The sequence below is a fragment of the Syngnathus floridae genome, chromosome 20 (genome assembly GCF_059516105.1).
Source record: "Syngnathus floridae isolate MCC-2025c chromosome 20, RoL_Sflo_1.0, whole genome shotgun sequence".
NCBI lineage: Eukaryota > Metazoa > Chordata > Actinopteri > Syngnathiformes > Syngnathidae > Syngnathus > Syngnathus floridae.
In genome coordinates, this window is record NC_142432.1 from 1,063,916 (window position 1) to 1,079,166 (window position 15,251).

The 15,251-nt window shown below is 42.3% G+C and overlaps 1 protein-coding gene across 2 annotated transcripts; it reads right to left on the minus strand.

Annotated features, from left to right (window-relative positions):
• Window positions 1-11,891: 11,891 nt before the first annotated feature.
• slc35b3 (solute carrier family 35 member B3) lies at window positions 11,892-14,983 on the minus strand. 2 transcript variants are annotated; one of them, XM_088364136.1, is made up of 10 exons: window positions 14,964-14,983; window positions 14,127-14,364; window positions 13,925-14,046; window positions 13,705-13,859; window positions 13,525-13,632; window positions 13,353-13,450; window positions 13,146-13,238; window positions 12,896-13,007; window positions 12,741-12,810; window positions 11,892-12,601 (listed from the first exon to the last, which is right to left on the minus strand). In XM_088364136.1, the coding sequence occupies exons 2-10, from the start codon at window positions 14,340-14,342 to the stop codon at window positions 12,451-12,453; spliced, it is 1,125 nt and encodes a 374-aa protein (XP_088220262.1). In that variant the 5' UTR covers window positions 14,343-14,364; window positions 14,964-14,983; the 3' UTR covers window positions 11,892-12,450. The 2 variants fall into 2 exon arrangements, with proteins under 2 accessions (XP_088220262.1, XP_088220261.1); XM_088364135.1 differs by lacking the exon at window positions 14,964-14,983 and adding an exon at window positions 14,719-14,935.
• Window positions 14,984-15,251: the final 268 nt, after the last annotated feature.

A 15,251-nucleotide genomic window follows, 5' to 3' on the forward strand; every position in this document is an offset into this window, starting at 1 on the left:
CAATTGGAATCAGATAAACACTTGTATATGCCTATCACAGATGTTTACATAAAGAAAGAAAGCCGGCTTTGTCATGTTGCTTCGGAAAGTCCACACTGAGTGGATCCATCCAGCCTGCTGTGAAGCGTGATGACAGTCATTTTACAAGCTTTTCAGTAGACATCAACAGTGAACATTATAGGCTGGTCCATGGGGGGAGAGAGGGAGGGAGGCCATGGATAGTCATCCATCATCTTTTGTGGCGTAAAAAGATGAAAAATGACATCCATCCAACCATTTTTTCTTCATACATACTGCGATGGCCAGGCAAACATTGGGAATGGTGGCCTGCAATTTAGCCAGGTCTGATTGATAGAATCCTTTTTAAATTGTTTAAATAGTTTTTTAATCCAGGATAAACTAACAATAATTTGGCCCATGGGATTTAGGGGCATTAAATAATGAAATGTAAGCTATTTCGCAACATTGATGCTCCAAATGTATTTAGAGCACGACAGGCGGCGTTACCAACACATTCACAAAACTTGATTTGTTTTCATAAGTGGGGGGGAAGCAAAACAACACATTTGGTTATTTTGATTTAGGATGATGGAGGTTAACAAGCTCAATCCATACCAAGTCTGCGGTCTAACATTTGGCCGGAAGCAAACACGATGAAAGTCAACAATTTTGGCTTCTCACTGGAGCAGAGTGGAAATACTTTGTGGCTCCATGTAATGGGGAGACTCATCTGACATGGCAGTGCACGTTCAGTAGGAAGCCCCACCCCCTATGCTACTTTTCACACTACATCTGTTCATAATTAAATCAGACACATCCCACTTTTATATCACTGCAATGACATGATTTCATTCCCTTCATCAAAGGGCCAGCTGTCGTTAAGATCCATGACAAGGAATGTGGACCGCATCTCTTAACCTAGAATATTTGGAGCACCCGATGACTCTATCATTAATTATACTATAATTTAATTTCCTTTCCAAATCATAAGCTTTGAAAACCATATAAACATGATAAAAAAGTCATATAATTTTACCATTCTTTGTCAGGGTCAATGCCAGTATAATTAGAATTATACATAATAGCTTCCCCTATTCAATAGACTTTTTTTTCAACCTTGCTATACATTAATAGTAGCATAAAACATGTCACAAGGCCACAATTAAAAAAATGAGATGAAAACAATGGAACTTTCAACTGGGAGACAGATGTACTTACCATGCTACTCCAGTATAAGTTTATTTCCGAAATCTGATTTTGCAGTGAGGAAAATCAAGCTTATGGTATCAGATTGTGTTCTACTTTGCAACTTTCATGGTGTAAAACCTTTACGAATCTCTGAATTTCATTTCAGTTTCTTACCTCTGTTATTGTTTCACAAAAACACTTTTTTTCTTTTCTTTTGCCCCCCTCTCTCTCTCTCTTTCTCTCCCATGTCTGGCAGTGCTTCTCCCACAATGGGTAATGTGAAGGGACTTAGTCTCCCGGGTGTGGAGGCCCCCCTCTCAAGCCTCGCAGGCAAATGTGTGACGGCCGCTCGGATGGGAGCAGCACGCGCCGAGTCGGCGGCAGTCTGTGAGGGCAAAGAACACAACCAAGTGAAAGGACGATGACGGGCTGGGTCTTGGACTGGGAGGATAAAATTGCCCGGCGCGTGCCGAGCGCAGCCGAGCAGGAAGCGGGCCGCCCGGCCAAGGCAGAGTGTTCTTGACAGTGCTTTGTTTTGAATTGGCAAGGACTTGACATATGCCTCAAATCATTTGCTCTCACCGCGCCGCAGATCCATGCTCTTTGCTGATCCCAGACAGGGCCCTGCTGTCTGTGTCGCCGCATGTGTGCCACATGTAGCGCAAATCTGGCTGTGCGTGAGCGCTTGGGTCTTTGCAGTGCAATTTCAGCAATGCATTTAAAAAAAATCTCTCTATATATATAATGTACAACTTACTTTGTGCGATAGCTTGCAATGCAAATGTCGACATCTGCTTCTTCAATGCTATTAAACTTAAATTGGCTTACCTCCACTTACCGCCACAAGCACTTGCTGTGATAATTCCACGAGCCACCACTTTATGAAGTCGCAAAGGAAAAACAACATTGCACCAAAAATGACTTGCCCCCCCCAAATGCCCTTTACTCAATGAATTCATAGGTGATGGTCACATGTGGCGTCAACGGCCTTCCTGTTGGATACCAATTGAGAAGATATCAATCTTCTCTCCGCCCGTGTCATCAGCTTTAAGGCTGTCTAATGACTCGGAACCAAGGCACCGTTCATTTCTTAATGTCGGCCTACTGGGAAGCATCCTTTCACACCAGGTTGTCCACTCATCAGTTCCAAAGGACAACCTTTCCTCCCTCCTTTCAAAACATCATTACTTTATAATCTTCTTTCTCTATTTGATCAGAAATAAGAGTCCATTTCAATCCCCTAAGGTACATTCCACACTAAAGAACCCAACCTAACCATCAGATCAATTGAATTCTTTATATTAAGTATAAAAATGTTTTGGAATTCAAACACCTCGGATGTGAAACGGATTGCGGCTTGGACGTTTCTACTAAACAGCCAGTTGCTCATATTCTAGGAATCATCAGAAAGAACAAGTCTGCTCTGCAGGTGAACTACTCACCTCTACGTTACCTCTGGCCTCGGCCGGCCCTACTACCCAAGCCTTTCTGCCCATCCCCCTAATCAGCGAAGCAGCTCTTTCCATTTAAACTTCAATCCTATTTACGGCCAATTCGTCCCCTTACCCGCCTAGGGCTACCAAACTATTCATCTAGTGAACTTCATGTCACTCAATCCTTTCATAAAAAGGCTGAATTGGGATAAGTGTGTGTGTGCATGTGTGTGTATGTGTGTGCTGGAGGTCTTATTTGGAAGTCATTTGTGATGACATTTTAGTTGCACCTCTGCTGATGACATTATGGTAGGCTTGCGACGTGTGTTCTCTCTCTTGGTGGCACAAATAGTGTACATGCTCCAATATGAATTTAGGTCATGGCATTAGTAAATAATACCCAATGTGCCTTTAACAGTGCAACAGTGGTGAATCATTTGAAAAAAGAACATACCCACAAGGAGACTGACCAATTTTGCATGTCGGAACTGTCCATCCAGCAGTGCTGAAATGCGGTTTTCACTCAAATATTGTAGGGGTTAAATTAAAATAAATGCAATAAGTAAAATCCACAAAGTAAAGTTGGCTTTATTACTATATATAGATCTTTTTCTGGGGATTTCAAAACACCTTGTTCAAAAGTGCTGTTTGGTTATTCAGAGTGCACCATCAGTGTCACTTTAATTGCTAGACTGTTAAATGATAGCGGCTAAGAAAAGCTGCAGAGAAAACATGCCCATGACTGTCCTGTTCTTCCCTTTTTGTTGTTGTTATTGTCTTTAACGTAGCATCTCACACCAATTAGTCTGGAGGAGGCTCCTAATGGGCCACCGCAGCGATATGGCAAGGCTCGCTCGGCTCTTTTGGCGAGTCGGAGTCAAGGGGCGAGGGTGATGCAGCCGCACAAGGCAGAGATGAGGGATAATAGATTGACAAGATGGAGAAGGCATTAGGCAAATGGCGTCATTAAAAAGTAGCAGCTACCTGAGCTCGCCTTTATGCGGCGCCCCATGAGAAGGGCAGCTTGACGCCCTGAAGCTTTGCTGCTCTGTTAATTTCTTTGCCGTGATTGGTTCATCGGTGTTGGTGTGTTATATAGACGGGCAACTGGTGTGTTTCAGCAGAGGAAAAAAATATGCATGTGCACAATAGTGAGTTCAGCGATCTCCGTTTTGCTTTTACGGTCTTGCTAACCAAAAAGACACAAGAGAGGATGGAAACCATTTTATTTATCATTAAAGAGGAAGCCAAGCCCATAATTCTCTTTATGTTGTATGTACAGACAATCACAGAATAGTAGAAATGTCTCCCAAGGGATTGTCAACACCTCCCTAGTCCAGGTGGAAAAGGCCAGTAATGAAATAAAAGAAGAAAAAAAACCCAAGCACAAATGCTTTTGCACGTGTTGCAAATCCATAAAGCCACCTAATCTGTTTGCTGGTAGAAATGGAACGCAGTTGAGAGCTGACTTTCTCAGCGTTCCACCATTATGTAAATTGAAGCCAATCAAAGTGGCGCCATGAAGAAGCTTTGTAATAGAGCCTTGATTAGCTAGGCAGCTTTGATTCAGCCATAAAAAGAGTCATATAAATGGATACACGGAGACTGGCATCATTTTGCCCACTGAACTTAATTTGACTTTGAAGCCACACTGGGTTTTATGAACATTACGGTAACCATCAATGTTAAGTGAATTTTTATTTCCTATTTCTTTTATTTCTCTTTGTTGTATATTTGATGCTATTATTACATTTAATGCAATTCCAGCTATAGGTGTTAGTTTAACATTAATATATATATGTAGTATTTTAAGTGACCTTCCTCACCCCCCCCCCCCCCCCTCACAAAAGACAAAATGTTTGTATTGTCAGCTATATAAAAGCAATTGTAAGGAATTGTGCAGGACATTCATTTTATTCCCACTCTATTTGTGATGATCTCTCTTTTTATTAGTGTTTTTGATGGTTTTTAGAACATGCTATTTTATGTGATTCATACAATAAATGAGCCAGTGGAAGGTACACTTATCCCCATTGTGTCATTGCCCCCAACCCCCAGCGTTCAACAAACTCCTTCTCGTGGTTCTCCTGCAATCCTTCACTTGCTGCTGCTCACTACAGCAATTATCAGCCACCTCACTTTGCTGTGACCTCTGAGATGATTAAGTGAGATTACCTGTACAGAGGCGTGCTGTGAGCGTTTGGCTGGATCAGTGTGTGTGTTGTGTGTGTGTGTACGAGAAGCGACAGTTATTGTTAGCCAGAGGGCAGGTTCACCCCGTCCGCAGCCTGCTTATGGAAAGTAATGTTGAATATCATTTTGCAGGACTTCATAGGTTGAAAAAAATGCCTCATCATCATCACTCTAGATTATTTATGGGCGTCTCTGAGCAATCAAGGACAAAATACATCTTCAAAAAAACAAACATTTTTACTTAACAATCTGTCGGAACATCAAAAACCTTAACCTGTTTAGTGATTGCGGAGGTGTACCTAAAAAGTGGCCCGTGAGTACGAACAAAGTTTTCTTCAAGCCCAATTTGAGAAAGCCGTGCTTTTACTTGTGTGACTGTTAGTCCCTCATTAGACATAGTGTTTCTCAAAAGCACCTCCGGGTGGAAATTCCACTAATGAGGACACTGCATAGAACGGGCCCGCCCATACTCTTCTCTGTCCTTAATTAAGCAGTGTGACTTTCCTCAAGCCAACGGCAGCAAGAGTTGGAGAGGAAAAAAAAAAGCCAAGTCAAGACAATGCACATATTGCGCTTGTGTTTGCAAAGAAGTGTATATTGGATCCTTTTACGGTGTTCCTAATCATGTTGCCAATAGCCCTTCCCAGCAGCTTTCAATCAACACATTATAGTCCATGCCATGTGATCTGAAGGATAGCTGTTAAATTGTAGTCATTTTTTGAAGCTCATCCTCAATAATAGGCATTCATTATAAGGAGCAGAGGCTGTCTAATGACAACATTATATCTGACCTACATAGAATGGTTTAATTGGTCATTGGAAGCAAATGGACACCTCCAGGACTGTCCAGAAAGGCTTTGAGGCAGGGCCTACATTTCCCATGAGTACCTGGGGCTATTGTGCACATCTTGAAAAGAATCCCTCAAAGATTGACCAATCCCTACGGCCAATGGATTTCTCCTCCCAATCTGGCTGAGTGTGACTACTAATTGGAGCAAAGACGACGACTTGACTTTGATGCAGTCAACTAAATGTCAGCCGGCCATATTCAATGATATCCTTTCCGTTGTCATGGAGTTACAATGATCCGTCTGGGCAAAATAACACCGACATTGGACTCATGTCCTATTTACTTTTGTTCCTCTCTGTCCAAGTTTATTAGTAATAACAGGCGGTGGATTTTAAATTAAAAAATTCAATGGAATCATTTCTCACAGATGAGTGCTCTCCTGTATGTTAATATATCATATCAAAGAATGATTTTTTAGGGTTGGATCAAAACTTGAAATGTTATCAAAAATAATTAACAAACCGTAATAAATAAATAAAATGATAATAATTAAAAAAATAATACAGTAGATATAGAAAACTGAAGAAACCACATATTATTATTCACGTGTAAAATGGATCATGTCACATTTGGGGCTTGAAATATGTCTCGATGTTTTTTCTTTTCACAATTGACAGCTTGGATGTTTATTAGCATGTGATGTTCACAGTCTCGACATGACGTCTGCATGCTCATTGCTCAGCAGCTGCACGCCTAAGCAACATTTTGTGTGTGTGTGTGTGTGTGTGTATACAAACGTGTACTCATCCAGCCTACGTTTGCATTCCAGCCAAAGGTATCAGAGCACATTTTCGCGCTCCGATGAAGCATATCATTCCCCACCAACCACGCAGCACAGAAGCGTAATACACTTTGCGATTGGCGCTCATGCTGGGAATCGAATGGAGAGAGGAATGGCATGGCAGTAATGGGGGCATGGCGAGCGAGTAAGTGACTATAACCTGAGATCAACTTCACACCAAGGAGCACCCCTGTGGATACTTTAACGAGAGACAATGAGCTGACGGCCCCAAAAAATATGCGTCATGGTGAGACAATGAGTGCTAAGGTGACAGACTGTGCATTTTGACCAAACACTCTTTATGGACGTTCTCACCCTTTTCTCTGCTTCTTCTGACTGCTTTGCCATGAATCAGTCACTCTTTGGTGCAAGCAGGAAGTCGCCACGGGGTATACCCTGAACTGGTCGCAGCCATTCCACATGACTCTTTGACTCCTTTATTTTTTATTGGCTCAATTTCAGCTCAGGTTTCCCAAGCCTTTTACCATTCACTGTTGATATACATCAACACAAAATTAACTTTTATGGATGAATATCACTGGGAAGGGAAGCCCAAGCAAACAGTGACCCTCACCTACGGCCTCCAAAATACAATCCATAATGCATTTGACATTTGTTTAATGAGACAGCATTAATTAAAGGTTCCTTCTCCCTTTCTATCTGCATTCTTTCCTCTTTGGTTTGGTGATACGTTGCTCTGCAGTGTGATCCCCAGTTAATTGAAACCCAGGAGACTCTTCTTGCATAAAATCAGATTTATCTATCCATAAAGGGATTTCGTTAAAAATAGTCCAAATCCAGCGGCTCACAACTAAGAGCCTGGAGCTACAGAGGCGAGCGAGCTCGGCTCCGACCTCTTTTGCCCTCTCGCAGTCGCCACGGTGAAGCAAGAGCTGCCTTCTACTAACTAACTGGGGACCCATTAATTAATTGCAGGAAAACACAGACATTATATCTTTGGGGCAAATATCCCCTCCCCCACATTAACCTCCGAAAAGAAAAAAAAAAAAAGTCTCTCGTCCCTCATCCACAGCTCTTCCGAACGCTCTCAAATGTCCCCCCAGACAATAATAGGAAAGTAATGATGGACCACATTGATAATGACAAAACATACATCAGATATAATGCTGTGATTCTAGGAGACAGCTCATATTAATTGCTAACAGAGTAGTGGGGTATAATACAGTAAGGCCATCAAAAACCCAAAAAAGTTGTACTGTATAATCGTCCACCTGTGTTAGGAAAAGAATGGTCAAGCATGTGAAGACATAACCGATCTTACAATCGTAACTTCAAGAGGAAGTCAAGCCCCAAATTTGGGTCCCACTAATTTGAATTTAGGGTTTGTGGCCTCCACAGTCTGTTGTTTTTGTGGCGATACCGGTACCCCCATCAAAGCTATTTAGGGGAAAAAGACGGGGGTCAGAAGCTGTGGATCTAATTAAAGCAGCCTGGGATTTCCATTGAAGCCTGCAGGGCTCCTCGTGATGCAGCCAGCGCCCTGAGGACAAGAGCCCCAAATGGGCCCCTCTATCTGTAGACATACGTACTTGGGTAATTCATTCATTAGGAATACAGTGTCACTGTCTCCCATGTGACTGTGCGTACATTTGGAGCTCTATTTATGCGTTTTGTTTGGTGGGGAAGTGATAGAAGATGCAGCTGCGTTGTCTGTCCAATCAGCGCTCGCAGGCTCCCCCTGCTCTGCTCTGCTCTGCTCTCCTCTGCTCTGCCCTGCTCGGCTTCTCCCAGAAATTAATAGGTGGCAGCATTGATGCGTTAAATTACTTTGCATTGGACACCGCAGACATCCGGATTATTTATTCTTTTATATACAGCGGCGGCCTTCTGTTATGCTATTGTTTGGAAATGAGATGTTGTTTCCCAGTGCAGCATAAAAAGCAACCGTGTTAATATTTGGAGGATATTAGAGGTCCTATGCAAAAAAAATAGACATTTTTGTTTATTTCCGTATTCATCATAACAGTTATAGAGTTATGTACATCGGTAGCTGTAAACACTGCAAACATAACAATTATATATCAAAAAATATAATATAATAAAATAAATAATTTTAAAAATAAAAAAATACTGCAAATTGGATACACACATTCAAAATGCCATGAAAAAATATTCTGGTAAGTCATTGTTTTTATTTAAAAATAAATAAATAATTGAATGTTCCTTCATTTTGGCTGTCCGTTTCAAGACATACACCTCTGTTCTTTGTGTTTCTTCAAGAGGGTCTGTTTTTTCTGTTTGCAAAGCAGGTTTGGCGGAGGTCTCTTCTCCCCCACATTGGAGCACTGTCAGTGGGCATCTCCTTCAAAGCCCTGCCGCTACCTGGGACGCCATCGCCTCACGCTGCCTCTGCACATATGCATGTCATGTGGTGTCAGGGCTAAGGTGCCTGCTGATGTTATTGGGCCTGATGGTAGCATATTCCCTGCTGATAGCTATGATTGCCATGTTCAGGTACAATATACTGTACGTGTATGCGTGTGCATGTACGTGTGTGTGCCCTCCGAGCCCGCCCTTCACTTTACGGCCTGTGCCCGAGCTGACTGCTTGGCCCCTTGCACCTAAGCTGGTCTGTGGTAAGGATTCAACATGGCAGTTGGAGATTTATGAGGGTGACTCCCCTGTTTTGTCTGCTCTGTTTCATCTGGCTCTACACCTTTTTGCCCCTGTAGCTTGGCCTGATTCCCTAAACTAACTGTCTTTTTCCATGTGGCTGGACGTGTTATAGGGGAGGGTTGACTCACAAAATCTGGCTCGGTCAAGTCCAAGCATGCTCCATTTGATCTCAGTAAGTTATTTATGTTTATTTAACTGATATTATATAATGAATCTAAAAAAGAGACATGCAGAGGTTGGATGTCAAGAGAGATGTACGACCTAGAACCAACCCATGGTCACGCTCATGCAGGTGCAGGGAATTTAATTAAAAAGAGCAATGGCTTCGGTGTCTCCACTCGTATTAAAAAAAATTGTTTGGTAATATCCAGTGTCATTTCAAATGACATTTTGGCAGATCTCCCTCACACGGACGGCGGCCACCAAGAAGCACCCACGGGAGTCGCTTCTTCTGCCACGCGCTTAACATTGGCCGTTTGTCCAGCAATCTGTAATTCATTGGAGCTCATCTGTCCATGCTTTTGATTTATATATTGATTTGAAAAATAACAAGTGATAGGAACCTACACTGGAGTGCAGTGATGGACTGTGTCGACACACCGGAGAAGAGATATGAAACATTGGGAGGAAATTAGATATTATGCCCCCAAGACAACTGCAGCCAGCAGCACATTCATTATTGGTGGGATATTTATTATTAAGAATTTCTCTTCATGAATGACTGCTGTGGAATATTTTACCCCCTGCTCCAGCTATATAGGACATACAAGTTGGGCGGGCGTGTGAACATTCCACACGTATGTTTGTTGGACTCCCAAGTACAATGCTCCGGGTGCGAGTGAAAAATACATGGCGCTCTTGGTCATATGGCGCAGCATCACACGGTCGAGTCCATTTGTCAAGTTGACAGGAGCCCAGCATTCTCAACAACAGCTAAACAGCTGCTAATAAAGTAAGAGAACTTGCCAGGACTTCTAACCACCGTTCTGTTCCAATTTTAATCACAGCGCAGTGAATTTCAAACAGCAGTAAGGGCCGCGGTCCAAGCCTGTACAATTTTCATTTCATTTATCATCTCCAAGCACCAGAGTTGCCCTCCCCTCCACGAACCATCCTCCTCCCACGCTGTAATCTGCTTCAATTCCATTTCGTCCCATTTGTCCTACAGCTTGGCACCTGCGCTAATTGTAGCGGTTCACCATCGCATCCTTAACGCAGTTTTACGAGAGATTTGGCGTTGGGCAGAGAAACATCTAGCCCAGGGGCTTTTGGGTAAGCGTGGCTCAGCCTAGCAGATGGCCATCATATTACACAGGGAAAAGTTTCAAACTGTGGCTGCGCTACTTTGACTCTGCTTTAACATTTATTACTTTCAAAATAATGAATGTTTGTACGAGCTAAAACATGGCTCATTGGTTTCTACCATTTTGCCAAGCATGTATGTAGAAGCAATGGTTCTTAATTTTGTTGGCCTTACCAAATTCATATTTTTGATATGTATTTGCTCTCACATGATTGGTATTCCAAATTAACTAGCCACCTTAACAATAGCCCTTTTCCACTTCACCCAATGCAATCATTGATGAGTAACTGCAACATGCTACTTTGTTGGAAAGAAAAAAAAAAAAAAGAAAGTCTTCCTTGGACCAGAAGGGGAGGGGCTGTCTTCCTTGACCTCCAGAAATCATATGAAACTGTTCATGTTGGAGCCAATTTGGTTTCCTTAGCTTAAACTTTAATTTTGGTTAGGATTGGCTGGCCTTGGGCCATTGACCTTCATTTTTTAAACTCTGGTTAAAATTTGCTGGCCTGGGCCATGGACATTTATTTTGAAACAGCCTCTGGTCACCTGTTCAACCACCTGATTAGGCACCTGCTCAGGTAAAGATGGCTGCTGCCACATGGCAGGCAACCTCAGTCAGCCAAGAAGATTGGAGTGTCTGCTCAGGTAAAGAGGGCTGCTGCCACATGGCAGGCAACCTCAGTCAGCCAAGAAGATTGGAGTGTCTGATCAGGTAAAGATGGCTGCTGCCACATGGCAGGCAACCTCAGTCAGCCAAGAAGATTGGAGTGTCTGATCAGGTAAAGAGGGCTGCTCCCACATGGCAGGCAACCTCAGTCAGCCAAGAAGATTGGAGGGATATATCTTTTTTACCGCTTGGATCTTACAATTTGGATTGGATGTACCTGCGTGCTACCTGCTATGGCCTCTCTACCTCGGCCATGCTTGCCTCCATGTTGGACATGCTTCCTTCATCTCCAACAAGGTAAGATCAAAAGCTGTACACTGTGTTTTAAGATAAGTGTGTGATAACAACTATGCAACATTTAACTCTGGAAAGAATTGAATTGTGTGTGCGTGCACATTTTGGACATGAATGGAAAGTACATTTCTATGTGGCCTTGAAAAATGGACAAAGTTCTCCATGTTGAAAGCAGGGGTCAGCCTGCACTGGTCTAGGTGTGTTCTCTTGGTGTTAAAAGACAAATGATGTGCTTTGCCTTGGGTCAACTGGGCTTTCCCCCATCCAATAATGACCTTTCAGGGAGGAGAGTAGCTGTTCGCACCGTGATGAAGCTGTACACTGCAGGGGTGTGTTTATTGGCGCACAAATGTTTAATATGGGAACACGAACCCTTGACCTCTAATGTAATCTTTCACTGTTCATCTGTCAACATGGCTTTCCCATTTTGGTGATTGTGGCAAGCAGTGCCAAGCGGGAGTTGGTAGATAAATGAAAATTGACCACAAGATTGTTAAAAAGAAACCACTCATTTGATAGACCCTTAAAACATGACTATTAACACAAACTTTTGATTTTGTTTTATTGTAAAAAGATCATAATGCCTTCACCCAAACACATGTGGTTAGCAGCAACACACCAAACTCCAACTGTTCAGAGAGCAGACTGTTTATATTACAATTCTTTATTTTTTTTAACAACAAAAAAAAAAAAAAGCCCAGTCTTTGTGGCACATGTCGCGGCTATTTGACGATTGCAGTAAATTCTTACAATGTTGATTTGTTACATGGGAAGAAAAGAGTCAATTGATATAAATTCATTTATCTTGTTTCCCCAAACGTTTTCCAGTGCAAAGTGTGTGATTTGGTCTCTTGATTCCCTTCTCAGTGTTGTTCACATTGGATGGCTGTTGGTGTGCATTCAAAAACGGCCAAGCGGCCACTAATTTCTTCAACTGCTTCTTCACTTTGGGGTAGTTTCAGTCTGTACCAGTTGTCTTATGGTGAAGGGAACCCCAACATTCCATTGGGTATCAGAGTTGAGTCATGTCGCCGCCGCATGTGAGGCTGGCCGATCGTCGGAAAAAGAACACTTGGCTCAATGTTGCTCACCCATGGATGCCTCTTAGACATTTTGGGAGAGGAGTCTGACTTTCTTTCCCGTCAACAGCCAGCTCTTCAGGTCCTTGATTGAAGGAAGCTTCATTTTGTCACGGTTTTTACTGTAAACATTCAAGAAGATGCCAAAGAGCACCAGAAGGCCACCCCAGATGTACCTGTGTGAGGAGAGTTGGGGGAAGGTCAAAGGTTTACACCAATGGACTGCAGGGTCAGGAAAGGCAAATCCAAGTTTTCTTAGTCAAAGCAGTGATCACATGATTCAACTGAAGAAAGTCCAAAGATGGCAGTACTTACTGAAAAGTGAAGGGCTTGGTGAAGAACATGAAGGAAAAAACAATTGATATTGCTTTCCGACCCGTGGTCACTGCAAAGAAGTCAACCAGTTATTTCTTTTGCTCTTCGTTAGACTTTGGAAGTTCACATATTTGACAAAAAGTTGGCAAACTCACCAGTAACTGCAACAAGAGCATCAAACAGCTTGATCAAGGCCAAAACAAAGGAGACGCCCAAATAACCCGAAAGGGAGAAAAGGAATGCATATCCGTACGTCGTCACAGGGTCCTAAAAATAGACAATTAACCAAATTATAAATCAAAATACAGCAAATTCATAGGCGTCAGTAAGGCCACAATCTTACCTTAGGATGCTAAAAGAAATTCAAAAAGATTTCATGTTAGTTGTTATTATGCAGCAGCTCACCTCTGAGCAGAAAGAGACTGCTGGTCCAAGCCCACCCACACTGAGCAATCCTGTCAGGATGTACACAAAGCCGATGGAGTACGAGTACAACACCTGGAAACGTAGCACACACCGCGTTAGACACAAATACATTTGAGAAATGATTTCAACTTTGCCGACATTTTCCATCAGGCTGTCTATGTAAAAAACTAAATAGAGGTGAAATACCATTTCAGAATTGGAGGCATTATGAAGTTTCATGGCTTTCTCCTGCACATTTCCAATAACGGCATCTGCGCACAGTGCTAGGGAAATGATGAAAACACCTGAAGACAAACAAACATCTTAGTCATGTCCAAGATAAAGGACCAGTTTTGCCTTTGTGTGGCACACTACTTACCAGTGACATTAAAGTTGGGTGTCACTTTACTGTCAGCAAGCGTGAACCAGATGAGTCCAAAACTCATGCAGACAGCAGCCGTCACATCAATCACATTATAGCGTTTATCTGAAACACCATTCCAAACAATGATGACTTTTTCTTCTATTTTTAAATGATTTCAAAATAGGCATAACAGACCTTGTAAAAATACTCCTCCAATCATGACAGGAATGAGTTTACAGCACTTAAAGATGACCTGTGTCGGGTAGTTCAAGTAACCCAGAGAGGTGTTTGAAAGGCCGATGGTTGCCACTGTTAGAAATGCAAGGATCATATATGTCTTCCCAGGTATCCTGGAGGGGAAAAAGAAAAACCAGTTCAGGCGTTTGATCATCTTCATGCGGCAAAATAGCGGTACCTTCTGCGTTTGTCTTTTGTGAATTGAAGCTCCATGAGTCCAAACAGAGAGTAGAACCCAAATTGGACCAGAGTGAGGTACCAACCAAAGGGCTTGAACCCCTCCACTGAAAAGATTAATTCCTGAGCAGCAAGACAAAACAAAGATGGAAGTATTGACTTCTCATTTTTGACTTACATTTTCAAGGCAGTTGCTTTATTACCTGTACATATCCATAGATTAGGTAAAAGAAGAAGACCCCAGCCACACAGATGCAAAACTGTGTGGGGGCACTGAAGTTGCCAAGTCTGATTCCAAGAACCTTCAGTTCTTCCAGAGACTTGATATGAGGGGACATCACCTCTGCAGAAGCTGGAACTGAGATTGAAATGTGCTTCCGCGAACTGTTGTACCCCGCCAGGCCATATTTTGCACTCATTGTGGCAAGGTTCTACTCGTGGCTGTGGGAACAAAAACACAATTTGATCACTTTCAATTTTCTATCTAGTAAGGTGTTTAATGTGCTGATCTTAAAACAAATGAAGAATATTTATTACGGCTGCTCAAACACAAAGAAAATGCTAGACTGTCATGTTATCAAATGTTAGGGGAGAGATTTACAAAACAAATAAGGAGAAAAAGCTTTTTTTGGGTCAATAGACAAAATCTCTGCAATAGCACACTTGCTACCAAACACCAAATCACATGCTTTCATTTCACCATCGGATGCATTTGAGTAAACTTGAAGGCCAGAACGTTGGAAGGCATTTTGCATGGATGTGAGCAAGAATGCAAAAATCTGACCGGCCCGTTACCTTCGACAACACTTCCGGGTATCTCTACGTTGAATTATAGTCATTTTCCGGAGAAATGCACAACTCTAAACATCTCAAAGTCATAGTTACTGACGACGAAACTCGTCCGTAATCGTCTTCGCCGGTGACAAGCTGCCAATTTTGCAAAGGAGCTGGAAGCAGCCCTCTGGCTAGCAATGTCGCTGCTAGAGTGGCGTTGCAGCAGCAACCGCAGCCAACAACTTCCGGTCGGCGTAAGCACTCACCGGTAAACAGTCACTCCATTGGTCCACCAGTGCGTCCATCCGGTCAGGTCCTCTTCAATTTCAAATAAGAAATAGGAAAACAGGGAACTCAAAAAAAAGAGAAATGACAAACTAAAACAAAGACTAAAATGCAAATGAAAATAAAATGTTCTGCAAATATTAAACCAAGAGCGAGAAAAGGCAACATAAAAATATATAAATTATACATTGGAAGTAATAATGATAAAAGGTCTTAAAGACTTACATGCAATCAAAAACAAATAATGAGGCAAAAACATCTAGAGTCAG

Coding starts and splice junctions, on each gene's coding strand:
- slc35b3 (XM_088364136.1), bottom strand. CDS start 14,342: ATGAGTGCAAAATATGGCCTGGCGGGGTACAACAGTTCGCGGAAGCAC. Junction 13,451..13,524: donor ACCCAACTTTAATGTCACTG/GTAAGTAGTGTG, acceptor GTTTGTCTTCAG/GTGTTTTCATCATTTCCCTA. Junction 12,602..12,740: donor ACCAAGCCCTTCACTTTTCA/GTAAGTACTGCC, acceptor CTCCTCACACAG/GTACATCTGGGGTGGCCTTC.